At 38.8% G+C, this 27,261-nt stretch overlaps 1 protein-coding gene across 1 annotated transcript; it reads left to right on the top strand.

Annotated features, from left to right (window-relative positions):
- Positions 1-4,903: 4,903 nt before the first annotated feature.
- MSANTD1 (Myb/SANT DNA binding domain containing 1) lies at positions 4,904-26,410 on the top strand. The gene is given in 5 exon segments (XM_035547303.2): positions 4,904-4,971; positions 5,089-5,211; positions 5,214-5,352; positions 15,591-15,875; positions 25,506-26,410. Coding segments are annotated over 4 exon segments (777 nt in total). The 5' UTR covers positions 4,904-4,971; positions 5,089-5,099; the 3' UTR covers positions 25,747-26,410.
- Positions 26,411-27,261: the final 851 nt, after the last annotated feature.

The raw sequence follows: 27,261 nt of genomic DNA, 5'->3' as shown, positions 1-27,261 counted from the left end.
TGGAGCAGGGACGAGCCTGTGCCTTGGGCAACCTTGCTTTCAGTAGGGTGCAAACAGATTCAATCCATTTCTGATGGCCTTTTACAGGGATCTTCTCCTTCCAACATTAGGCTCAGAGGCTCTGAGCCTAAATGGCCTGAAATGGTGTTTTCTTCCAGGGGTGCTAAACCTGGGACCAGTCTTGGCCAAGGACTTACGTGAACCCAAAGAAATGTACTTCCATTTCTGAAATCCAGGTAGGCAGCTACCTTTGTCAGCACGTCTGTAGAGGCAGCCATCCATCTGGATTTCGGAAATAAGTTGTAGAAATATCTTGGGCTGTAATGGAATAAATTCTTACTTGCCACAGGGTGCTGCCTGACTTCTGCTACCACAATCCCTAACAGCAGGATCAGACACGCTCTTGTGTAATCACTGTTTAATGACTTAGAATTTGTGGGTTGAGCCCTGGTAATTGACTGACTATAACTGTAACCTCCTTGCGAATGCAAGGGAAAAAGCCCTCACCCCAGAACTTGGCGAAAGGAAGTTTTATTTGGCATGCATTAGTCCACACTTGCAAAGCTGAAGGCTGTATATGCAGTCAGTTAGCACAGATCACTTGAAGTATAGTCAACAGATATGTTAGGATTAGAGGAGTTTGTTTGATCTCTGTGATAGAAACATCTATAGGAGAACTTCATTAGATCTATATCTGCAAATTAGAAACCCTTCTGCCTGCTTGCGGTTTGTTAATGTGGTGGTAAAATTATCTAAGATTTGAGAGGTCTGGCTAAGAGGTTTATTCCAACTAGAAGAATGATGCTTTTGACCAAAAGTTAGCAGTCTGTGATTGTTTTCAGCCCCTACTTCTGAGCTAAGATACTACTGGAAGTGCCACTCCTACAGGCTCTACCAAGAGCCACCTCTCCGTATCGTCACAAGTCCACTGTTTGATTTCTTCTTAGCATTGTGGCAATCAGCTAGCTACTTGAGTCCATCCCCTCCCAGGGATGGATACCTGGCTTTGTTCACACTGGAAAGATTGTTCTTCCTCACCTCTTCCTGTTTTTTTTTTTTTTTTTCTGAAACACTTTTGTGATCACTTAGCAGAAAACAGGGGAGCAGAGGGGGGAGATGGTGGCTGAGTGCTCTCACACTAGGATCACAGTTAACAAAGCTTCTGTCTGACCTGTCACAGATTGTACTTGCACCATTACACGCTTGGAGTCCCAATATTCTCCAACGTTGTCTTTTAGATCACCATGAAAGGTGGGAGAGCTGTGAGAGCTATTATTCAAGCTGATATATAATAATTGCAAAAAAGGTAGGGTGTTTAGAGAGATGATATAGAGAACAGGTTTGTGAGAGGATCATTAAATTCATGCTCTGCTGAGTTCTTAGGAACAGGAGTGTGTTGAAAGGAGGGGCATGAGGGACATCCTCAAGTCCACTGAGGTGGGTGTTTGTAGGAATATCTTCTAGACTTGTCAGTGCAGCACCCATCAGAGGAGGGACTGGGTTGAGCAAGAGAGTAAAGAAAGCTTTCTCCTACAGATGGAAATTATCTACAGAGGAGTACTCAGGAACTCCAGTACGTATTTCAGTGGCTTCCACGAGGAAATACATCCTTACTGAGGAGAACAGTAAGAGCTTCAGCTGTTTGTAGGGCGCTTAAAGCCAAGCTGGTCCTCAGTCCCCAGGAGGCTGATGCTGGAGGACTCTGCCATCTGTGGAGACGTCCAGGTGGGGCACGTGAGGGGTGCTGGTGCTCAGTGCGTCTCTGCCTTGGGTTTGGTGGAGGTGCAGCTCATCCAGCCAGCAGTTTTCTGCATTTGGTGACCAGCCAATCTTGAGGTAGATGACTAATCTTACCTGGCTGGTGGGTTACACTTGCTAGTGGAGCTTCTCCTCCAAATCCCTCAGTTCTGGGGAGGGAGAGAGCTCTCCCCCCATAACAGGGGTCTCTCCTCCCAGATGTTTGCCTGTCCTGCCTTGGGGCTCCTCCTGACTTGGTGGCCAGGATAGGAGGTTAGCATCTCCCAGGGATCGTGCAGATCTGCAGAACATTAGCAGGCAGGCACAGTCTGGAGAGGTATTTTTTCTCCTCCTGGCTCTGGTGAGGCCTGTAGGGATGATTTTGGGGATAAAAAAGATAAAAATAAAGCTTTTCTTGCTTTCAGCTTCACATATGCAAACAGCCACTTTATCAACCCCTCAGCATGTGCGCTTCGGCAAGGCGGAGGAGGCATGCAGAGTCTCTATAATTATTATCAATGACTTTCTCAGAGGAGGGGGTAAAAACTTGAGTCCTGGAAACTTAGATCCCCTTCTGGTGCTGAGGGGAGGGGAATAAGGGAGGCATTATTAGAAAGCATTTCTTTTATTTAACAGATGTTAAATAGCACTATGCCACTATATCAATCTGTCAATTACCGTAATAGGAACCAGCATATAGAGAAGCAGGAGATGCTTGTTGGAGAGGGCAACAGCGGCCTCGTTTCTGTAGGGTTTGGGGGCCGGGCACGGCCCTGGCAGATGGGGAGGTGTGGAAGGAGCAGTTGCACATGTGCTGGGCACATGGGGCTGAGAAGAGAAATGTTTGTGGACCATCACGGGAAGAACTCGTTGCAGATGGGCAGGTTCTCTCCCACCCTGTCCTGGTGGTTGTGCTAGAAACTGGATTTGAAAAATCTTTAAAGCAGAGACCATGCATATCTTTATTTTTTCCTTCCCAATATGTATAACATGCTGTAGGTTTCAGCAGTGTTAATCAATGTTTTTGGAATCCATGGGGTTTAAAAGCTACAGCGGGCAAACAAAACTGGATTACTAAAGGCTGAAAAGCAACCAGGTCTTTGCAAATAGTGTACAATGGTCCCAAACCAGACCCAGCTCTGTAACAAGAGGCCGGTGGTGTTTCTCTCTCAGACACACTATTTCTTCCTTAAACTTGTCCTGGTGATCCCCTGCCGCTGGCTGCAGATGCAGTCTGCATTTGGTGTGTTTTTATTAATATAGCTGCATGGAGCCCAAGGTTAAGTGATGGGAATTTCAAAACAAAACAATAAATTAATAAAATGAATGTGTCACCAGCTGATCCTCTTCTGACCACCATCTGTCCCCCGATCATGTGATGTCTCCCAGCTGGCCACCCAAGAGACAAACCATGCAAGATCATCCACACAACATATGCTGCTATTTACACATTTTTAAAGGTAATAGTTGCTAGGCTGTCATATTACTAGTTAAAAGTAGTTATTTGGAAGCTAGGGTTTTTTTTTCCTTTTTTCTTTCTTCTTTTTTTTTTTTTTTTCTTTTTGAGGAAGCCAGTGACTCAGCAGGTATATTTCTAACAGAGACTTGTTCAGGGTTGGATCAGTAGAAGTTCCCGTGTACAGTGAACTGTACACAGTTCCCCCCCACACCTTGTTCTGTGGTATGCTTTTGTGCCTTTTTGTGATAAACAGCAGAATAAATAAAAAGAAAAGGCAACGATACTACAAATTTTATCGGTGTACCTTTTAGGAACATTATGTGCTCTCCTTGCCATCTCCAGGATGCAAACCAAGCTGTGCATTTTTAAACTATTGTTAAGATCAAGGATGTGGTTATGAGAAGACTTACAATTTATAGGATACTTAAGCATTAAGGATCGAGGCACAGAACATTTCCTGGGGATTAACGACTGACTGGGTGAGCCTCAGGCCATTAACCCCTGCCTGCCATTAATCTTCAGGAAGTGCCCTGCAGTGAGGTCGTTATTGCTGTTATATGCTGAAACAGAAAATAATAAGAAAGGTCCGTGTTTTATTTATTTATATTTTACGTAACGCAGTTATATTTGGACTGCAGGGAATTAACATCTTTCTCTCTAGCTGCTCGTACTGCTCGAATTAATACATTTCATGCATCTCACCGCTTTGTGAAGGATTGTCAGCTTGCACGAATGTGAGTGGGGGCAGGATTTGGCCCACTGCTCATGTTGCACAATGTTTAATACGATGAATAAGTAAGTGGTGCTTCTCTGGTGTAACTGCTGGCAGAATGTAGCCCTATATAAAAATCAGCTCAAAATGCTTGTTTTACAGCAAAGCAATTTATTCACAGTTCTCAGGATCCTGCAGCCGTTTTTTAACTCATTGAATAATCCTTTTAGGTTCTCCATAAAGCAGGTGAAATGCTTCTGCTGCAGTCCTAAGGCAGAACACAGGCTGCATAAATAGCATCTAAATTACTAGGAATACAAAATACACATACAGTAATACATACCTACAAAGGCAAATTCATACTGACAGGACTGCAGTATGTGCTTATCAGCAGCAAAACATCTCAGGGAAAAAAAAGTGCCTTTCTGTTAAAATTGCACATGCATTTCTCCGTATTTAAACACTTAAATAGCATTTTGTGCATGTGCTTAAAAACAGATGCGGGCACCTTTTTAATGAGGCTGCCTGCTTCAACATTTATTAGCTTGGAGATGTATAGTTTCCATGAAGCTGGCTGAAGCTTTTTTTTTTTTTTTTTCAGAATATCTTTGCAAAAAAAAAAAAGCTTTTTTTTTTTTTTTTGTGTACATGGCCTCAGTCCTTGCAACCTCCTAGAGAGTCTGTCAAGGCGCAACTTAAAAGCTCGTTCAAGCGACCATGACCCCCTGCTAGCAGATTGTCTGCCTAAAAGGTAAGGGAAAGCTAAAAAAGAAGTAGAAACTTAAAAGTGGCTTCTCAAAGGCTGCATAGATCTTTTTTTTTTTTTTTTTTTGTTAAACCTAAAGTGTTTAAAAGCTTTAATATTGATGGCCTGTCAACTTTGTCCTGATTCTTTGGCTTTCAGTTAAAAGGTTTTTGTTGTTGTAGCTTATGCAGTTGCTCTGTTGCTATGGAAACGTGACATCAAAATGACGTTTCTCTGTTTAAAAGCTTTTAACTAAATTCCTGCCTGTCAGATGTAGGCCCCATTTTGTGCACTCAAGCTTCAAGCTGTTGCAAAAAGGTTTCATATGTTCTGTTGTCATTCAAATTCTTTATCCACATATGCATGTCTTGCACTACAAAAACCTAAGCTAAAAACTCAATCTATATTAAGTGTCCTCTTTTAAAACCCTTTTAGGTCAGTCAGCAATGGCTGCAGCAGAAATTCCCAGTTACATTGTCTCTTCTCAGACTGAGAAACACAGAAGGGCCAGAAACTGGACTGATGCAGAAATGAGAGGTTTAATGCTGGTCTGGGAAGAATTTTTGATGAACTGAAACAAACTAAAAGGAATGCCAAAGTTTATGAGAAAATGGCTAACAAACTCTTTGAAATGACTGGAGAAATTCGCCACGGAGAGGAAATAAAGATAAAAATTACAAATATGACATTCCAGTACAGGTAAGCTTCAGTTAATTCTTTTTATTTTAAGAGATTTTAGCAGGGGCAACGCAGTGGTGTTTGCTTTTCAGAAGGAAGTATCCTTCAGGAAATCTGTAGATAAAAGATTAAAGATTGTTCATATCGCTTTTAAAATTCTCTCTTGCCAGTGCTGTTACGTCATTGTTAATTTTTCCCCCATTTCATTTCAAACTCCGGGACAACTTTGTTTCTTTATAATTAACTAGCATTGTTATGGTGTAGAGGGATAGAAATGCATTTAGTGGGAAAACAGATTTTTTTTTCTTCTCTTTGCTGAGGGGACCGATTGTGTGAGCTTGGCAGCAGCTCCTTGCAGGGAAACTCCTGCAGTTTGAAGTGACCAGTGAGGATCGGCATTGCAAGGCAAAGTTTTCTTTTTTTTTCTTTTTTTTTTTTAAATACGAAATAATGTTTTTGGGGGAATGAAGCTCCTGGATTTTGTTACTGTGAGTTGAAGGGTTACACTTCACGGGGCCAAGAATAATTGAATGCCTTCTTGCCGAGTGGCACACATTGCTATAATTATAAGCAGCACCAGTGAAAGAACGATCATATCTGCAGTGAGGGAATCGATGTGCACCGTCAATACTGCTCCCAAAGAGTTGGGGGGAGGGCAGAGGTGGCTACAAGGAGATGATAAAGAGCAGGCAGTGTCACTCAGGAGGGGAAGTTGCCTTTAAAAATGCGAGATGTTTTTTTTTTTTTTTTCTAGGGGAAAAAGAAATCAGAACTAAACAGGAATATTTGCATCTCTCTTTTTTAATTTTCTTTTTTTTCTTCTTTTTTTTTTTTTCTTTCTTATCTCTGTGAGGCACAAACTGCCTCGTACTGGAAATCCTGAGTGGTGATTTTTGCTATGTGCTTGTAATGCAAGAAAATCAAATATGTGACTCTTTTATTTAATCTCTCCTCAAAGCTCGTATTAATAATAAAAAAGGTTATTACAGCAGGCAACCATGTTAAAACTGCTTGCTTTTTTCTCTGAGGCAGCCCTCCTGTATTTAATGCAGAGACTGCTCATCATGTAGAAAACTAGGGAAAATCCTGTAAACCCCTTAACTTTGAATGTCCTTCTTCTACATTTGTAAGATCCACAAGCGTAATCTTTAACATCATTTTCCATAACATTAAATCCATGTTTTGTAGCAAATGTCTCCAAAATGTTTCGCTAACACTGTTGCAGTCCTTGCAGTTTTTTTTTTCACCCAGACTGTAAATGAGGAAGCTGGAAGTAAGATAAATTTTTGCCCTGCATCACCCAGCTATTCACACTCAGATGAAGAATTAGAAGTCCTGAGTTGTTGGCTTCCAGGCCTTTGCTTAGTCTGCTAAATCTGCAGTCCTCCCTGCTGAGAAATACATCTCACAGCACCGAGATTTTACAGGTGTCTAGCAACACTGCACAATATTTAAGTGCCATAATTGCCAAGTGTAATAGGTTATTTCTGTCAGCCTTTGTTCTAAATTTTCAATGTTGTCATCAGTCAGACTGTCTCAGTTTTTCTAATTAATGTTTTTGCTTTAAAGTTGCAGTGGGGGAAGGGAAGAAATAAAATCACTCACAACCATACAGTGTGTGTGTGCATGTGGAAACATAGCACTTTTAAAAAATTCTTATGACGTTTCTGTGAACTTCAGAGATTGCTTCTGTTGCATGTTGTCATGCTGCTTTTCTATAGTGCAGTGCAGTGCATTGCAGCTCCTTGCTTGTTGATTAAGATGCAAATTTATGAGAGTTAGAAAACTGCCTTGCACTATCACTGTGCTGTTTCATTTTGTACTCTTGGATTTGAAATGCATCTTCCTTATTGTTCGTTCCCATCCAAAGCACGCTTGTGTGCTTTGCTTTCAAGACGAGGTGATAGAAAGAATAGGGACAAACACAAACTGTGACTTACAACTCATAGTTTTCTGGAGGCTTTTTGTTGGCGTGTGAGGATAGGAAACGTGATGAAACTAAATGATGTTAGTTGCCACTGACTGCTGGCTTTGCTTTGAAGCATCTGAGTTTTAATCCACATTTTGGTGCCTGGAGGATACCTGAAGATGCTTTACCTTAGTGTATTTCCATGCATCACTGCTGCGCTGTGGCATAAAGCGAAAAAGAAAGTCCTGAAAGTGGGTAAAATGATCTATTTTGGGACAATATTTTGTAATGATGACGTAGATTTATCAAGTGTGACATGTGAGCACCAGTAGCAGGGATGAGGGGGTGTTCTGCACCCAAGTGATTATTTCTTCCCACTCCTTCAGGATCTCTTACTTTCTTACTCTACACAACTCTGTAGTGTCACAAGGGTGCTATGGTCTCTACTTCGATAGTCAGAAATTAACCAGATTATAATATTTAATCAGGTAATAGTGTTATTTAGTGGTGAACCATGATTTCATAAGGGAAAATAAATTTTTTGTCCTACAAACTATGATACATACATGTGCACATATACATAAACATACATAACACATACATAAACATATACACATATATGTATATATTTGCTATAAAAGGAAAAGCAGTGCTTGAATATTTTTCCTAGTTCAGTTAACAAAGTTCAGTGGTAAGTGTCGCTGCTGGCATGTCACATCCTGGAACATCTCTTGAAAAAAATATTAATGATCTGAAATATTAAAGGATCTAAAATAGTAAACACATTTATAAGGAACACATTTATAATGGTGAACACATTTATAATGTGCTTTCCTATCTAAGGATCCCATAGCATTTTGAAATCCAATTCTATATTGTTTTGCTTATATTGCCCAATGAAAGCCATTACTCATGGTGCAGAAGAAGTCAAAGTCAGACAAACATATACATGGGCAGGGGAGGAGCATTTCTTATCCAGCAGTTACTGCAGTTGCTGCAGCTAATGCAAATTTATTCATGGTTATGGTGGCCTGGAGCTCAGGCTGGGCTAGTAGCCCAGGTGTTCACCTGGGTTTGTGGGTACATTTTTTGATCCTATGTGGAATGCTGTGCTGCCAGATAAAGTTAGTTCAGGTGTAGTTCCGTGCATGTGATCTTCTGTCACAAAAGCAATTTTAGGATGATCATATCCCATTCCTCCACATCTGTGGTAAAAACATTGTAAAAATGTTAAAATGCCTTTATATAAATCTATTTTATGTCATTATTTCCTCCTTGAATTCTCATGTTTATTTCAGACTGCCCTATATTTCAACAAGGTGACAAGAGAATGAGAAGATGTTTAGAAAACATGATTAGGATAAGATGCGGAAATCTTTCTTTATTGAGAGAAATGGAAAAGTCTGTGACTTACTTGGAAAAGAAAGCAAAGAAATAGGAGGAGTTCTAGGGGTGCATGAAAACATACTGCACTATTTTTGAGAATGTAAAGCAGGTATTCCTTTTGCCATAACACAAGAAGTTATTTGTTGAAATTGTAAGGCAAGAAATGTAAAACTAGTTCAAGCCATATAAATTTGTATTACACTGCATAATAAGCATGTGGAACTCATTACCACTGAAAATCATTGAGACCAAGAGTGGTAGGTTGTTTTATTATTATTATTCTTACTAAAGATTAGATTTATTAAATAAAAATACAGACATTGTTTGTCTTCAAATTAGGGTCATAAAAGACAGTGGGTTTCAGGATATTACTAGCAGTCAATGGAAAAAGAAGGAAATATCATTATGTCACCCAAAAAACCTGTCCATCAACATGTTTTTGAAGTATTTAGTACTGACTTTGGTCAGAAGTGAGGCAGCGGGATGATGATCTGGGAGCAGCTCCTGTATTCCTTTTCATTGCCGTGGTCCAAGAGCATTTGGAAGAAACTATTCAGGGAAAAATATACCATATCCTGAAATAATTCCTACTGCAGTTTCAGTATGTTAAAGGGCGATTTAATCCACTGTGGAAATTACTTGTCTGAGTGGAAAATTTTGCACAGGTGGAAGGAAAAAATTTGTTGCAGGTGCATTTGGGTAAGATTCTGCATTTAAGAATTGAACTGGAAGCTGAAGTATTTGCTGTGGATAGAGCAGCCACCAGGTTTTTAAAGTTCAGTTTTAAAGACTCCTGGGTAACGAGCTGCATGAACATCCCTATTTATCTCTGGTGGAAGAATGAAAAGCTGAGTCAAACCTGCTGCAATTCAAGTTACCTTTCTGATGTGCTGGGTATCAAAAAAGTTTTGCTGAGATTAGCATGCCATCTCTTGCAGTTCAGTTTTTTAGGTTTGTAGGATACTTGGGGCATTCAGCACACATAACCCTGTAATTAGTTCTTCTGAAAGAAAGCACTTTCCTGTCTCTGCTAATATAGTGATATTAATTCACTACATATGTTGTAATATTACTACTGACATAATATGCACTGGCTTTTAAAAATAAAATTGGGTTTGCAAAGCTAACACAGTGGTCCTCAGTTTTGATCGATTCTCTCTGATGTTTAAAAATAAGAACAGTGTGAATGCAAATTTGTTATTTTCAAAAACATCACCCTCCCCAAAACCTAGGAAACAGGATGCAGCTGTTTCTGTTTGATTTGAATCACAGTCAATTAATGTTAATGATTGGTAAATTTGAATTAGTCTCATGATTTGAATAAAAGATTAGTCTAATTTTTTATTTTCATGTGTACATGATAGCAATTAAACATTGTTGCTTGTGTAATTCATTGCTATACTCTATGACATTAAGCAAGTGGAATATTTGACCTCTGCTACACCAAATGATGAAATATAAGTGCATCCAAATTACTGCAGAAAGTTAAATTTGAATATTTTACCAGCTTTCTCTTTAATTTTAATAATTCAAAGCAGATGCACAACTTAAGTACTGTACTTTCATACATCTTTCTTTCCCTCCCTGTTGATTGGTTCATGAATAGTTGTTATTTATTATTTATTTTGAAAGCTTTTCTCAGGAACCCCAGGAGATGAATCTTATATCCATTCCTTAAGTCAAGTAGTAATATCAAATACTGTAATAATAATATAAAAGCAGTATTGTGTTGAGCAAAGCGAAAAGAAGAAAAAAGGCAAGTTATAGATTACATTTTTTTTTTTTACTGATGAAATAATGATTTTTAAAAACTCTTTAGAATATAATATAATAATTTTATTTTAGAAGGTTGGTAATAGGCACAGAGAATAAAGTCTGAAGAAAGGTCAATGGCAGCACAAATTACTCAGCTGGTGTCTCAGACCATTCGTTTTGGTCGTAGGACTTCAAAAAACATTAATTTATTCACTTCTCTGTGATAAGATGTGCAACCACCTTTTAGACTAACTGAGCAACACTGTTTTTCATACTTCAGATATTTGTCCACTGGAAACTTTGATGCCTGAATTTTTGGAGAGGGCTCTCCGTTGCTTCTGCTCTCAGTTGGATTTTAATAGAGCCTTGTGAAACAGTGACAGGTCTAGATAAACTCAGCAGGAATTTATTTTGCAAGCTCTGTTGACTTTCTCACTTACCCCTGTTTCCTACCTAATTTTTCTGCCTGGCTCACTCACTCAGGCAGTGATTTGCCCGGTATATATTTTCAAAGAGTTGAATGTTTGGCTTGTCTTCCTTTCTCATTTCCGAAATCTTGCATCCCAACCTTACTCTTGCCCTGTTTCATTCTAGCTTCTTCATTTTTCATTAAAAAAGCAAAAACAAAAAACACAAAACAAACCAACATGAAAACAAAACAAAGAGAAAAGCAAGTTTACGTTTTGGATGCAACTGAGACCTGCTGTGATGATTTATGGTAATTACTGACTGAGAGCAGTAAACTCATCTTTGCCTTAGACTTCAGTTCTACCAGGGTTTTACTTACATTAATGCAGGCAGAAACTCTCAACTGTTTCTCTAGGTTTTCTTGTTTATTTTAAAATAATCAGTGAATCCTGAAACTTAATCTTAATATTGCCAAGTTATCTATTTGTTTTTTACCAGAAAGCTAAAACATCACTACTGTAGCAGTGAATGTTCTCACTGTTTTCCTCCACCTGCAGCATTCCTAGTTCTTTTCCAAAGTAGACACTCCCTTTCTCATTATCTTCCTATCTCTCCATCTATTTAATCATTTTTTTCTTTAAGAATGAGCCAGACTCCATACAGGTAGATGGTTGCTGCTGGTGCTGCTTTTAAGCTAACAAAATTCCCCTGCCAATCTCCTGGTGGTGATCACTTATTTATTTATTTTAGCCCAGAGCCATGGTAAGTTGTCAGAAGTGGAAGAATTTGTATCCATACAATTCATTCAGAGCCATAGAAATATCTAGTTTTATACAGCTCCAACCCTAAAGCTGTACGGGCAGATGATAAACTACAGCTCTTCCTTCAAAATCATGAGAGTGTTAGCAAAAATGGGGTCTAGGTGCACAGCTGACCTCAAACATAAAAAATGTATTGTCCTACTTGGGAAAATACCTGCTCCTGAAAAATTTTGCTAAAGTAAAGAGGACAGCGTTTAGCTCAGGATGATATAATAATGATAACGGAAGACTATTTTTAGTGCCATTCTAGTGATAAATTAATACTTGAAATGTAACGTATTCCGAATGGTCATCAGGGCACTCTAATTAATAGTAAGATAATCCTACATGGAGCTGTCTTTATTTGGGGTTTAGACTAAATATTCTCTTAATAAAAGTTGCTTACTGGTACATTTCTACTACTTCATTAGCAGTTAAAGGATAAACATGGAAGATGTGGACCTGCTGCTGAAAGGGGTAGGTTATTTACTGACCACAGATGCCCGTGTTAAGGCTGAGGATACTCAGTACCCTCTGGCTGGGTCCTCACTGCCCAGGTCTCCCAGGCTCTTGTGCCTGGAGCAGGGTTCAAGGAGCAGTGGAAATACAACTAGTGGAAAACTATTGAGTCAGGGATCATCTCTGAAAATTTATGAAGATTGAGGGAGATCCTTCGTGAATGAAGAGAGGCTGCTGTTGAACCCATCTTCAGCAAGGGCAAGAGGAATTAAAAGTTGATCAGCTTCTTTTCAACTCCTGGGAAGATCACAGAGCAAGTCATCTTGGAAGCAATGTACAGTCACACGAAGGAGAATGCGGTGACTGGAAATAACCAGGATGGATTTACTCAGAGTGAATTGTATCTGACTGACTCACTTGCCTTCTGTGATTAAGTGACTAGATCTGTGCATGATAGTAGAGCAATGGATGTTGTTTAGCTTGACAGGAGTAAGCTTTTTGACATAGTTTTCAAGGTCATCCTTGTAACCAAGCTGGGATTGTAGAATCATAGAATATCCTGAGTTGGAAGGGACCCACAAGGATCATCCAGTCCATCTCCCGTCTCCACACAGAACCATCCCAAAATCAGACCGTATGTCTGACAGCATTGTCCAAATGCTTCTTGAGCTCCATCAGCTCGGTGCCGTGACCATGTCCCTGTGGAGCCTGTCCTAGTGCCCGACCACCCTCTGGGTGCAGAACCTTTCCCTAACACCCAGCCTGACCCTCCCCTGTCCCAGCTCCATGCCGTTCCCTCAGGTCCTGTCGCTGTCCCCAGAGAGCAGAGCTCAGCGCCTGCCCCTCCACTCCCCTCGTGAGGGAGCTGCAGGCAGCCATGAGGCCTCCCCTCGGCCTGCTCTGCTCTGGGCTGAACAAACCAAGGGACCTCAGCCGCTCCTCATACGTCTTCCCCTCTAGACTGTTCACCACCTTTGTAGCCCTCCTTTGGATGCTCTCTGATAGTTTATATCCTTTTTATACTGGTGGTCTTAAACTGCACACAGTGCTTGAGGTGAGGATGCCTCAGTGCAGAGTGGGACAATCCCTTCCCTCAACTGGCTAGCAGTGCTATGTCCGATGCACCCCAGAGTACAGCTGGCCCTTTTGGCTTCCATAGTATACTCCAAAGGGGTGAACTACTAGCTGGATGACAATCTGACTGGATCACTGGGCTCAAAGTGTGATGGTTAATGGCTTGTATTCTACCAAGAGGCTCATTCTAGGTAGAGGATCACAAAGGTCTATGCTGGGAAATGTCCTGTTTAACAGCCTGAAGGAACAGATATTGGAATGCATGCCCATGGTTTTGCAAATGAGCAAACTGCAGGGTACAGCCCTCACAAGAAAGGACAAGGCTGCCCTTCAGAGGTTTCTAGGTAAGCTGGAGAAATGGGCTGACACGGACCTCATGAAACTCAACACAGACTGGCTGGGCAGCAGCTCTGCAGATGAGGCCATAGGGGACCTGACTGACACTAGGCTAAACACAAGACATCTGTCTGCCCCAAGAGCAAAGTAGGCAGAATACCATGCCTGAGCATTTCTTGTCTTTTTTTGGCACGATGTTTTGCAGTTCTGAAGGCTCAAACCATGTCTGGTGAAGTCTTAATGCAGCTGCTGGACTTTGCTCTGACATGGTGGAGAAATGCTCGTGCATGGCTTTTTGCTGTCTTGCCCATAGGGCAAGACCATGGTGAATGCATTGCAATGAACAGCTGGGGATGGTAATGTTTTAAAATAAATTGTTTGAATATATTGAAGGTTTCACAACATGGACAAACAAATGTGAAATGTAGACCTGGCTAGTAGCTCATAGTGGTATAATTGATTTGCTCTTCATGTGAATAGCCTAAACAATTAAACTAATCAATATCAAGTGATGGTTGCTGTCTGCCCTGAATTTAGCTATTTTGTGTCTGGGCTTGATGAATATAGATGTATTTGTAGGTTGTACTAGATATTCTCTGACTATGAAATTGCAGCAGCAGGTTGTGAAACATGTATGAAATTAAAATTTTGAATGCATATAGGGCATAAAAATACAGACAGCTGTGGAGGTTTTGCTATGCAGGACTCTGATGTGCCTTCCCAAATAGCTGGCAAAGCTCATCAGACCTTGCAAGGACAAGAAAAATAGAAGAATCCATAAATAGCTTCAAAATCTACGCAAATATTTCTGCCTTTTTTTCTCACTAGTGGATTTCCCCTTACCATGGGCTGGGAGGTGTTTAAAAGGAAGAAGTTTAAGTTCCCACCTTTAAGTTTGGCACCATTTTTATCATGTTTACATGTTATTTAATTCTATCTTTTGTGCAGGCTGGTGTGGGCAGGATGGATTCAGAGGAGGAAAAACCTGGAAGGCTTCAAGAAAAAGGGGCGGGCCAGGTGTCCAGGAATAGTTTTTATCTTTTTTTTTTTTCCTGTAAATTGAAACCTTTTCCTAGCGGAGAGAATCAGATTTGTTTGTTTGCTTGGTTGATTTTTGTTGTTGTTCATTTAAATGAAATCTGGTTTATGAAAGTGGAGCAGTTGTCATTTATCTTGACGTTCCTGTTTTCTTCCTTTGCTGCACTTTCATTTAGAGTAACAAGACCCTAACCAGGAAAGGCAAATGAGAATAAAGTTTGGGATGTTAGCTGGGTAAAGGAGTGTTTCTGAGTTGCATCTATTCACCTTAGTTTTGTATTTTTCAGTAAAAGCAAATAGAATAACAATGGATGCCAAATGGGTTAGTGGTGAACTTTGTGTTAGGACTGAATGACAGATCTCATAATAAGGTGCAAGTGAAGGACAAGGTCATGGCTGATAGTCCTTCTGCTGTAATGTTTTTGTGCATGCTGTTTATAATGCATTATCAACTGCCTGCTTTTTATTTTTTTTCCGTGTGTGTGTGTACATAAATGGAACTATATTTCTTCCTATTACTGATCTTTACCCTGTAACAGATGAGCAGACATTTACATCTTATGGTTGTTACTAGAATCTTCACAAGGCCAATCCAGAGCTTATAGACAACGTCAGGAAAAGAATATGAATGATATTTATAGACATTTGTATTCCTAATGGAAAATATTCATTCTTCAACACATGGAAGGCCAGTGCTGACCGTAGTTTGATTGTGCTGTGTTCCCTGCCCTGGCTGTCCTAGTACACTGCCAGGGGCTGCTGTCAGATCAGTTACTCTGGCACTCTGCGAGGAGAAGAAAAAGTATTGCATGATCAATGCAGTGCTGTTTTCATTAGAAGCTGTCATGTCCTTTATTTGTGTTGCATGTAAACCCCAAAGGAAATTCGTCTTTTAATCACAGGTTAAAACTAGGAAAAGGAACTTAACAGCTTCCTTGGAGATTAAAAGAAAAAAGTGTCTGATTTTGTTCTCATTAAAAACATTCAGTTCGACTCCCAAACATGACCAGAACAAATGTTTTGAGATAGAAGATCTGTATGAAAGTTACTTTTAAAGGAAAATAAGCTCTAATGTTTTATGCCTTTTTTTACAGGAAATTAAAATGCATGACTGACAGTGAAACTGTTGCACCTGACTGGCCTTACTACAAAACCATTGATAGGATTTTATCCAAAGTGACAGACCACAGCGATGTGAAAATGCATGAAAATCAGCAACCAGGTCCTTCTACATCACAGACGGAGGCCTCACAGTCTCCATCAGCTAAGTCAACGCCTCTGTATTTGCCATATAACCAGTTTACATACGAAGGAAGGGAAGAGTGCTTTGAAGATGAACATTCAGAGAGCTCATCAAGCTTACTTTCTTACAAGCTGAGGTAGTATCTAATTTTCTCCCCTTTCTTGTATTTCAGAGAATGAACCCGGATCAGATATCTAAACGGGAAATCCTGGAACATTTTCCTCTAATGGCTGTTGTATCTTTCTTGTAAATCACAAGTGAGATATATTTCCCAGTGTCAGCCTTTCTGCTGAATTAGGGCATTTTCTTTCTTCCTTTGTGAGAGATTGGAAGGCAGTAGGAGGACTGCCATGTCATGTAATATTGCCAAAATTCAGCATGCGTGTCACTGCTCACATGAGGTAGAGTGTTTGTAATAGGAGTACAGGCATGTTCAAGACAGTACTGAGAATGCAATAAGAGATATAACATACTGCTTAGATGACTCTTGGCTTGCTCTAGTTTTATTTTGGTATGAGTAAGTGAAATTTCCCTGGATTCAGCTATTGGTACAGTGGAGAAAAGTAGCAAACTAAATATTGCTGTGGACACCAACCATTTTAAATACAATTGAGAATGTCACTTTTTCAAAGTAAATGCTAGTTTGAGAGTGCAAACGTGTTGCCTTTTTTGATAAGATTGGAGTAGTTTGCAAGACAGCATTTTAACAAAAGTCAGGGTCGTACACTGGATACAAACTTTAGATTTTACTAGTCTCATTTTTCATCCAGTGTAGTGTGAAATAAGAGTTGATTGCAGTTTTATGGCAGCAAAAAAGTTGATCCTGGAGATCCTTATCATAAGTCTGTGAGCCTTTAACTATAACAGTAAAATTATCTGTCAGTCATGCAACTGAGAAGGTGTTAAGCTGGAAGAAGAACCAACCCAGCAAGTCCGGATTATTGTTTCCAGGCCTACTCTTGGATGAGTAAAACTAGGATAAATGCATTCAATCATTTAAGCAGTGGTCTTTGAATGGTTGATTATTTTTAAAACTTTTTTTTGGCAATTGAAAATATATTATGGTGTGTAATTTCTGAGCTGTTGAAGCTTTTTTGTTCATAAGCAACAGTTTATTTTTTCATCATAGATCATTGTAAGGAGTTGATATCCCAGATAAATGATCTCTCATGATTTAGGATCTGCAAATGCCAAGATCATGTTTCTTATGCAAGAACTTTCTGCTCCCCCAATTCATAATTCGATTTCCAGTAATATTTTTTTTAATAGTTAAGAGGTTACTTTTTCACAGCTATGGGGCATATTTTATTCACTAGGCTGTTATCGTGGTTTAGCCCCAGCAGGCAGCTGAGCACCACCAGCCACTGGCTCCATGTCCCCAGGTGGGATGGGGGAGAAAATCGGAAAAGTCCAAGCTCATGGCTTGAGGTGAAGGCAGCTTACCAGGGACAGCAGAACCAAGCAAACCAAGGAATTGGTTGGCTGCTGCCCACCAGCAGGCCTAACAGCGAACAGCTCCTTGGGAAGACCAACACCATTGCCCCGAGCATCCCCCCTTCCCCTCCTCTCCCCTGGCTCCATTGCCGAACACGGCACCCTGCAGTGCAGGACACCCTTGGGCCAGCCTGGGCCAGCTGCCCTGGTGTGTCCCATCCAGCCCCTGGGCTGCCCCCAGCCCCTTGCTGGTGGGGCAGCACAAGGGTAGGGAAGGCCTTGGCTTGGGGTGAGCCCTGCTCTGCAGCAACTGGACCTTCGCCTTGCTGTCGCTGCTGTTTGCAGCAGAAACCCCAAACGTGGCATCATACAAGCCTTTGCAAAGAAGGTTAACTCTATCCCAGCTAAAATGGTGGCAATTATTTGATAAAATAAGGTTGTTTTTTTTTTTAATTACAAGATGTTAAGTTTGCTCAGGTTAGGGACAATTCCTGGAAAACATCGGTTTTGTACTGTGGGTGGCTGTGAGGGGAAGGCAGAGGTCACCACACCAGGTCTCATTACAGAGTGTAGACAAGCCATCTCAGAAGTCAAGCTAATCAACCACAACTCTGCATTCATTGTGTTTACAGTTTGCAGAGTCCCACTCTCATGTGGATGCTTTCATTTGCAGGTGGGCTTTCATCTTAGCAGACTTAAACTGCTCTGCCTTCTCTCCACAGTGATAAAAGTGATAAGATCTGGAAAATTTAGGCTATAATGCATTTTAGCCAGCTTTGGGTTCAGTCTTTTTTTTTTTTTTTAGTTCTTTTTTTTTTTTTTTTTTAGTAAGAAAAATATTTGAACTTAGCCAAGTTAGGAACTATAGGTCATTGAAATCTAGCTTTTAATGGTGCAGACAGGTTTTCAGCTGGCTGCAAGTCTACATGGCAGGTCATGCTGCTCTGTCCTTGCTGTAGCTCAGGCTGCAGTGCTGCTGATGCTTGGTAAGGATGGCTGCACAACTGGCTTCATGAGCTGCAGGGAAGGACAGGTTGACCATCACTGTGGTAGGACCTCCATAATACGTTGCTCCCTAACTTGCTGATGTAGTTGTGATCTCACAGTCTTATTCTCTACTATAAGATTTGTTTGTGCAATGGAATACTGTGCATATCATTTAAAAACAAGATATGTACATATTCACAAGTTAAAATTCAGTTCTTCTGTGTTTAAGGAAAAAAAAGTTGAGCTGTACATACCACTTGAGAGATTAGTATAACATTTCAGGTGAATGTCGTGACCAGATTAAAAATGTGCAGGTACTTGTGATATTAATGGGACATGTACCTGGGAGGAAGAAAAGTGGTATTAAAATATTCACAGGGGGTTTTACAAAGCTTGTACAGCTTTGACCTGTTTAGTTAAGTCTGATGAATTAGAAAAGAATATGGACTCCTTTTTTTTTGGCCAGAAGGAAATACAGCACTTGCTAATGGTATCAGATGGGTTAAAAATCACTTAAAGCTGCCATTGTAAGACAGGGAAGATAATTCTTTTAGAGTTACTAATGGAAAATTATGAAATGAGAAGCAATTTTCAGCTTAAGCAATTAGTATGTCATCCTGTATGTGAAAAACACTTTGAAATAACCAACAAGAGCAAAAAGAATTTGCATACAAAATTTGGGTCCCTCTTGGCATTTTTTTTGTAAATGTCCTTGACTCTAAACAGTACATGGTTGATCTAACATATTCAAAAAATATACTAAAGACAACACTGGGATTTGAAATCAAAAGAATGCTTCAGGTCCCCAATCTCCCTCTCAACTTTATTATTTTATGGCTATATAAAACACTTAGTTTGAAAAATATACACACATATCTATATGTAAAATATCGGCGTGTTTTTCATCTATATATTTTATGACTATGTAGTTCTTATTTGTCTGTGAAGCAGACTGTACACAGATCAGTTAAGTGTGCAAAGTAAGCTTATGCTGTGGGATTTTTTTCTCCAGTAATAAAAATCATGATGTTATGGCAACAATAGATCAGTGAAAAAACCTCAAAGGGTATGTTTTTTTTTTTAAGCCAACTTTTAGGCTTCTGAAAATTTTACTGTTATTCCCTTAAACTCTTGAACACAGCTTTTAAGCATGAGCTTTCTGTTTTTCCATGGTATCCTTGATCATAGCAGGAGGTTTCTTGGCTGTATAAGTTACAACATTAAAAAAAAATATTGGATTTAGTATTTAGCTGTTATGACAGAGAAAAATGTCAAAATTTACACTTCTATCAATACATGCACACTCTCAAGCTAAAAATAGTTGAAGCTAGATTCCTTTACGTTTTATTGGAGTCTGGGAGCTTCTTAGAAAAACTTGTTTTTCCTAGTTAGTGACAATACAATTAATGTGGGATCAAATTAATTTTTATTTCTGTTGCAATTCACAGATGAGGAGAAACATTTGGAATTCCTATTTCCTTTAATGGGATGCCTGCTATTTGTTCAGTATTGCATGAACACCGCTCTTGGGCTTTAAGAAAGCTTATATTATATTGCAGTGTCCATAAAACATCTGACAATTGTAGAGTTATTGTTGGATAATATAATGTGATATGATGGAGTCTTGTACTGCAGCTTAAACTTTTAATTTCAGAATTCATAACAATGCTATAAATGACTTTTTATCTAATTGAAAACAGTGTTTTTTTCACCCTGTGGAATAATTTATAGTCTTGTTTCTTCATTGTTAAAATAATGACAAAACATAATTATGCAGATTGCGAATGTGGTTCAGACCTCATCAGTTCTGCCATTTCTATCAAACTGAAAATGGGGGTGAAAAGAAGTTACTTCCGTAGATTAATAGACTATAATAAAACCACAACGCCATCTAGTCTGACTTCCTGTTGAACACCGTCGATGTATCTGAATCAGTTATTCGGATGTGGAACCCAGAATGTTATGGAGGGGATTCTGTGGCATGATTCCCTTCAGCAGAGGACTACTGCACTCTGAAGCCCCTGTCTCTGCTCTCCTCCACTTCTCTGTTCCTAGGATTTGTTTGACTCTTGGAAATTTTTCACGAGATATCCAGTCCAGATCTGATATATTTAGAAGATGGAGAATTCACTCTTCTCTATAATAATCTGGTCCAGAGATTTATCTCTTGCTTAAACCAGTGTCTTTTTTTTCTAATTTGAATATAGTGAGATAAACTTTCAGATGTTACTTCTATTTATCTTTCTTTCCACCATATTTGACATCTTTTTAGTATTTTTTGCTTTCTATCTAGATGTAGTCATGTACCATGATACCATCTTTGGTATTCTTTCATTTCTAAAAGGTAAATTGAATAAATTGGTACACATTGCTTACACACACCAAAAGAATAAGAATAGGTAACAGGAATTAACCAGGATAAGTATTGTTTAATAGAAGTGCATTAAAACTTGGTAAGGATGCTAATTCAGGAAATAACAGTTTTGGCAAGTCCTTTAATCTTTCTAAAATCATGCAATAGTTATTTAAAATCTGAATGGGCAGCTTCTACAAAGAAGTTTGAGCTTTAGGCTATGCACATTGTATAGTGCATCTTAACTCATTATGCAGACTTGTTATCATAGTACGATGCTTTGCCCAGCCTCCAAGCCATTTTTTGTGGTTGTTATCTACACTTCAAGGTTGAGTCTTGTAAGTTCCTGAATGCATTTGGCTGTATTTGAATGAGCCTAGTCTACCAGAAGGTCCAGATTGCTCTGATTCTCAGTCCTCAAACTCTGAAGATCTTTCTGCCATCTCATATTTAGTTCCAGATAATTGTTAGTTCTGTTTCATAAAGATAGGGGGCAGGGTGGTCTACTCAGATTTGTTCTTAGCTACAAACAAACTCAACATCAACAAAGCAAACAAAAAAAAAATCCACAACCAAGTCATAAACAGTAGTTAGTTCTAGAGATGCGTAAATTTCAGAAACTGATGGTAGTTCATTTGCCATGAAGTAGTCAGAAGAGTTGTTATTGTGGTTGTGTAGAGGTAACACATGTAGTAGACTGATTATTCTTTGTGTTTAACTGCTGTTTCAGTATTTTTTCACACATATTGCTGAAATGAGCCTCATTGGGTGAGTGTAGGCAATCAATCAAGGAACTTTGTAATTGGACAGTGAATTAAAATGATTTTAGATATGTATACAGTTCATGCATTTGAGACTGGAAATGTCTTGCCTAGTTATACCTGGATGTTTTGCTTTGTTCCTCATGGTCCCCAACACACACTGTCATTTCTTGTTCAGCCTCATAGATGAGAGGGAAAGCATTACTTCCCTTCATTTCTTTGAATCCTGCCTTTTTGTTTTAGGCCATAGTGTGGAAATAGCTTTGCAAGGTTTAGCTTGGAACACAGTCCTAATGCCAGAGCTTTTCTCTGGAGGCTCCCTGTCATAAACACTGGAGGTCCAAAAGTACCACCAAGTCGTATTTAAGGTCCTGTATTTCCCAGACCACTCTTCCCTTCAGATCAAAATCTACCTTGAGAAGTCTCTCAAGGCTTGGCAACGAGTGGAGATGCTTCCTTGGTAGAAGGATGCTGTCAGGATCTGTTGCATTCCCATCGTCATGGAGGTGTTGGTTGCACAGGAATGCAGCGTGGAGAATCAGCAACCAACTGATGTTTGCTACATGAAATATGATTGTTTCTTATGCTGGTGCTTTGAGACTACCAAACTAGATGTACTCCTAGATGAAACTACTTGAGGATATTGATGTTGATGGGATACTCACTGCTGAACCCTATGTGTCATATTCCTATTCCTGCTTCCCTCTTGACTTCCTGTTAGAAAAACTTGGAGAGGTCTCTCTGGCCCTACGCTGGAGACCTAGAACTTCTCAAGAAAGATGGCTTGGTATCTGAAGAAACTTTTCAAGATTCAGATATTCAGCAATCACTGTACATTTTATGTTATTTCATGTCACTGAGGGTCCTTTGCTCGTGAATTAGATTCTTTGGATCCTTCTTTCCTTTTATATTTTATTTACTTATTTATTTATTGGAGACCCTATTCTCAAGACCTCTTCTTCAAGAGCTATTCTGCAAGAGAGAGAATTATAAATCTTGTCCTTATTATGGACTTGTGAGTCATCATAAAACGCCCTGCATTACTGTACAGTCTCTAGGACAACCCTTCAAAGATTTTTTCTCTTCTCTTAAAAATAAAGTGTATTTTAAATCTTTCAATCCAAAACATTCCATCTTTTGTTTGTTTCTGTCATTCTATCTTTGTCTTTCTGTCTTTCTCTGTCTTTCTCTGTCTTTCTGTCTTTCTTGTGCTGATTGAAATAAAAAGACAAAATGGCAGTCACAACCACCAAGAATGACGATGCAATACTCAGTGCAGCCCATTACCCTCTACATGGCCCAGATTTTCTCTCTCATTCCTTATTAAGGACCATTCTCACTAAAGCTTGCTTTGACAAGACACAAGCCCTCTTGTGGCTCTGGAAGCCAGCTCTTACCCGTTTCAGATGGATAAGTTTTAACACAACTACTTTGTAATACTGTGTAAGGAAGAGAATAGAGAGACCCATCAGGTTTCAGTAATAAACTTCTCTTCACAGAGGACTTAAAATTCAAAAGGTGACTTTTCTGGCAAGTGGATTGGTTTGTTGCTCCAGCTGCCAAAAAGTATGCATTGTTTGTGAATGTGAAAGCAGTGATGGGAACCTTGGAATAACAGATTTAATGTTGTTCTTACACTGCCATAGACCTTTTCCACCAGTTCAGCCTCCTTGAGAAGCACAATTCAAATCATTTTGGCCTTTAGATTAATGGGAGCAAACAATTTGTTGATAGCCAAGACCCATTCTTGCTGGATTGTCTGACTGTGATAACCTCATTGATCATCTTGGCCCACAATTTGAGCAGAGCAGCATGCATTTATTTGATACCCAAAATCAAATAAGAGGTGAGTTCACTTTGTATACCTTTTGAAATTGTTTAACAAACATAAAGACGGTGGTTTCTCCTTTTCCTCAGGACCATGGTAGCAGTGTAATAGTGACAAAACCCTTTGAGTTGTACAAGTAACCTTGAATACTTGGATAATCTGAAAGCCAATGGTCTTTGGTCACCATGTCAATGTACATTTATAAAGAAAGATTGTTGCTCTTTCTTACCCATGCACAGGGGGACATCACATTAAAATCACAAAACAGTATTGAAACAGTTTCCCTCAAAACCAACTCTATTTTTTTTTCTCTAAGATTTTAATAGCATTTAATTTGATCCACTTGTTTCTTTTCTTAGACTCCACTGTTTGGGGGTCGTTACACACTTAAATATCAAGGAGGGTGTCGTTTTGTTATATTTGCATCAAGTCTTTCAGGTGTTTACGCTTGTTTATTTTTTTGTTGCTGAGAGATCTGAATGTCACTGTCACTGTTGTACAAAGCCTGTCAAGCAGGATAAGAACTTACATGGAAATTACGACACAAATCTGCCACAGCTGAGTGACCTTCCTCACTCCACTTCTTCACATTAGTAAAAGCACATTCCTCAAGTGTTAGGCTGATGTCCTTGGTCAAGGTTACCTTGAAATCTGCAAGGTATTGATATGGCTCACAACTGTGCTATCTAATTATTGGATTTCACCTAGAAAGAATGCTGTGTTTGGCAGAACACAGCTGAGATTGCAGTTTGTGAAAAGGGACTTTGAGACCCATCATCAGATAACTTTGACATTGGGGGCTCCAGTCTGAGTTACAAAAAGTGTGAATGAATGCATGGGCTGTCACTCTAAGTTAGAAAAGAAGCTACCCATTAGTAATTGCAAGTTTTTCAGATGTGTAGTTCACTCGCATGTTTGCCTTGTATATGCCTTTCTTCCCCTTTCACAGTCTAGTATGCTTCTTTCTTACCTTACATGTTAAGAGAAATGGATTTTGTGTGTGTGTTCTGATGTGCATGCCGTGTAGGCTGGTTTTGTATTCCTTTGTTGCACTGTCACCCCAAATTAGGATGGCCATGTGAACTATCCATCTTGAGAGTCTTTATTGCTAGGTTTCTCTCTGTTTTCCAAAACAGAAACTCAGTATGATGCAGTATAGAGAAAATTCTCCTAATATGAACCAAATTGCATGTGGCAGTTCTACAGATTTCAGATAAGGACATAAAAGGTAGACAAGCATGTATTAAATTTTATCACCTGAGATAGCTTAGAGACATTTTGCTAGAGGAATATCGACATGACAGCCTTAGGGTCTCCTTAGGGTCTGGGAATCTGGTTTTCTCCAAAGGCTACAAATACACTTTTTGAATTTCAGAAGAACATTTATTTGCTTGTTTGTTTCTTTTTTTTAAAAAAAAAACTCCAAATAACAATTAATTGCTATGTTGAATACAAAGTCTTGCCTGCATATTATGATGAAGGGAAAACTATAGGCAGGGAGTTGTAATGTGCTTGAAATATCTGTTAAAATGCTAGGAGTTTGAAGGGAGGTATGGTTCTATCCTAACTGATAGAACTTGTAGTTAACCTAAGAATGAGAAGAAGGTACCCATAATGTCTTGTATTTGTGACAAATACATTTGAATAAAAAAAATCTTGAACTGCAATTGACAATTTTCTCTAAAGGTAAATACGAAATGTCATCAATCTATGACCTGTAAGAAATGAAGGAGTCTTGAAAGCTGTATCCTGCTCAACTTTCACATTGTTTATAACGTTTTATGATGGAGTATATAAATAAGCAGTCACTGCAACTGCTGTGTCTCTGTGCAAGGACAAATTCTGAGACTAGCATGCAGTAACAGTATCAGTCCTGCTGATATGATGCTTTGAAAAACTAGAATTGTAACTTACCACTACACAAAACAGTACAGTGCAGTGCCTTCTCTGGGTGGAATGTTTATTGCAGCTTTAGAATTGAAGTTTAAAGTATAATAAATATAATGACCAGATGGGCAAAACCCCTCTCCCAGCACAACTTGTAGACTCGATATGTAAGAAACATCAAGACAAAAACAAAGTACTATGACTGGTATTCTGTGGGGAAAATTCTTGTTAAAAATAATGGGATTTTAAAACATGTTTTTACAGTCAATAGCACTGTGCAATATACTGTAGTAAATACTTCTGTTTTGGCATGCACCTGAGAGGGAATATATTTGAGAAATTTTTCTTTCTGTCTTTCTGTCTTTCTTTCTCTTTCTGTCTTTCTGTCTTTCTTCCCTCCCTCCCTCCCTGAACTTAGGTATAACTTTACCAAGAATGTAGTACAGAATTTTATGTCCTAACATAGTTTTTTTCCATAAATACAAATTTAATTGTTAACAAATACTCCTATTTCAGAACTGAAGAAAGACCAGTTAAGAAAAGAAAAATGCAAAGCTGCAGCTTTCAAAAGAAGAAGCTAAAATTAATGGAGGCCATGTTGGAAGAACAGAAGAAGTTAAGCAGAGCTATGGAAGAAACCTGTAGAGAAGTGCGCAGGATTCTGGATCAACAAAACATCATTCAAGTTCAAAGCTTACAGCTACAGGAGAGAATGATGAATCTACTGGAGAAAATGATTTCCAAATCCAACGTGTAGTTTCCCCTTGTGAATGCCTCTGAGATTATTATTGATATTATAGACATCCCCTTGCTACACACCTTATGTGTGTCTGTTGCCCTATTCCCTGATTTTCCATGGAAATTAAAACCTTAGTGTAATCTTAGATAAGCAAAGAGAAAAGATAATGCAGTGTGAGGGCTATCTGGCATGAAACAAAAAATAGTGCAATATATGCCTAAGTTGAATTATTTTTATACAGAAAGGATAAGGGATGAAGCTCTGGGAACTTTGGTACTATTATGCCTATGTCAGGTATTGTTTTACAAACAGATGTGTTGTATATTTCTTCACATCAAGGACCGTACCCTGACCTGTTGTAGGGGAACAGAGTAATGTGTTCCTAGAAATGCTAATTGCATCTTGACTTTGCTGATGATTAAACCTTGTTTTGAAACATGGACAGTGATTGTTCAAGTGACCTATGGTTCTTGTGAAGAGCTACTTGGGATGACGAGATGCATCCTTTTAAACTCCATGCCTGGTATGAATAGTACTCTAAAGTATGAGGGTAAAAATAGTCTATTCAAATACAGTTTTCATAAGCAAATGAACAAATCATTACTATATACTGAATACTAAAATGTATAGAAGATACTTGAAGTTGCTTTTGATATTAAATGTTTAATTTTTTTCATTATTAACTGGAATCTGTTGACTTAATGAACAACCAGCAATGAAAACTCTCATTTATTCTCTATCACAAAAAAAAAAAATTGTACTGTGTGTATATACATATATATATATATATATATATCAAATGAAATAAAGGAAAAGAAGAAACATTTATTATTGCTGGGTTAGACAGTATGCTTTGGGAGAGTGAAAAATACTGGGAGAGAGAATCACAGTCAAAGGTTTTAATTATTAATTGCAGCACAAAGATATCCTGTGCTGGTGCCCAAAATATATAGATGGAAGTCATGAAGATCATTCAACACCTCTACACCAGTATTTACTGGTGGTGCAAATCTGGTAACACAAGTAGATGTTTAAGGTGTGGTTGTAAGGCAGATCAACATTGATACACCACAAGAGGGAGCTGAACGCATAAAGGATTGTACTGAAGTATTTAAGATGAAGTAGTAGAAAGTGTTTCTTTAGTGAAAGGTAATATTGAAATAACATTTAACATACTTTCAAAAATTCTTCAGCTGAATTCCTATATAAGTTTCTTTTTGCTTTTTCCTTTAAAAGCATATTTCTTCTGCTTTCACTGTATTTGCAAGGCTGAATATCTAAGGTTAGATTCAGATATAGAAGTATAAAATTAATGTCAGTGCTAGGAACTAAGACCATCTTCCATTTTCTCTATCAAATAATGTCTTCTCTTGAAACATTATTTCTGAAGTCGTTTGCATTTTTCTATATATTTTAACTTATCGTTAGCTAAACTAATGTTATCTAAGCTATTTTAAAACTCAGACACAAATTATTAATCTGTAATTCTGTTTGGTGAACAGGATAAAGGCTGTATTCACCAAACAATAATAT

The sequence above is a fragment of the Cygnus atratus genome, chromosome 4 (assembly GCF_013377495.2).
Source record: "Cygnus atratus isolate AKBS03 ecotype Queensland, Australia chromosome 4, CAtr_DNAZoo_HiC_assembly, whole genome shotgun sequence".
NCBI classification, from domain to species: Eukaryota; Metazoa; Chordata; class Aves; order Anseriformes; family Anatidae; genus Cygnus; species Cygnus atratus.
The sequence above is the reverse complement of the archived record's forward strand: the minus strand, read 5'-3'. Positions and strand labels throughout refer to the sequence as shown.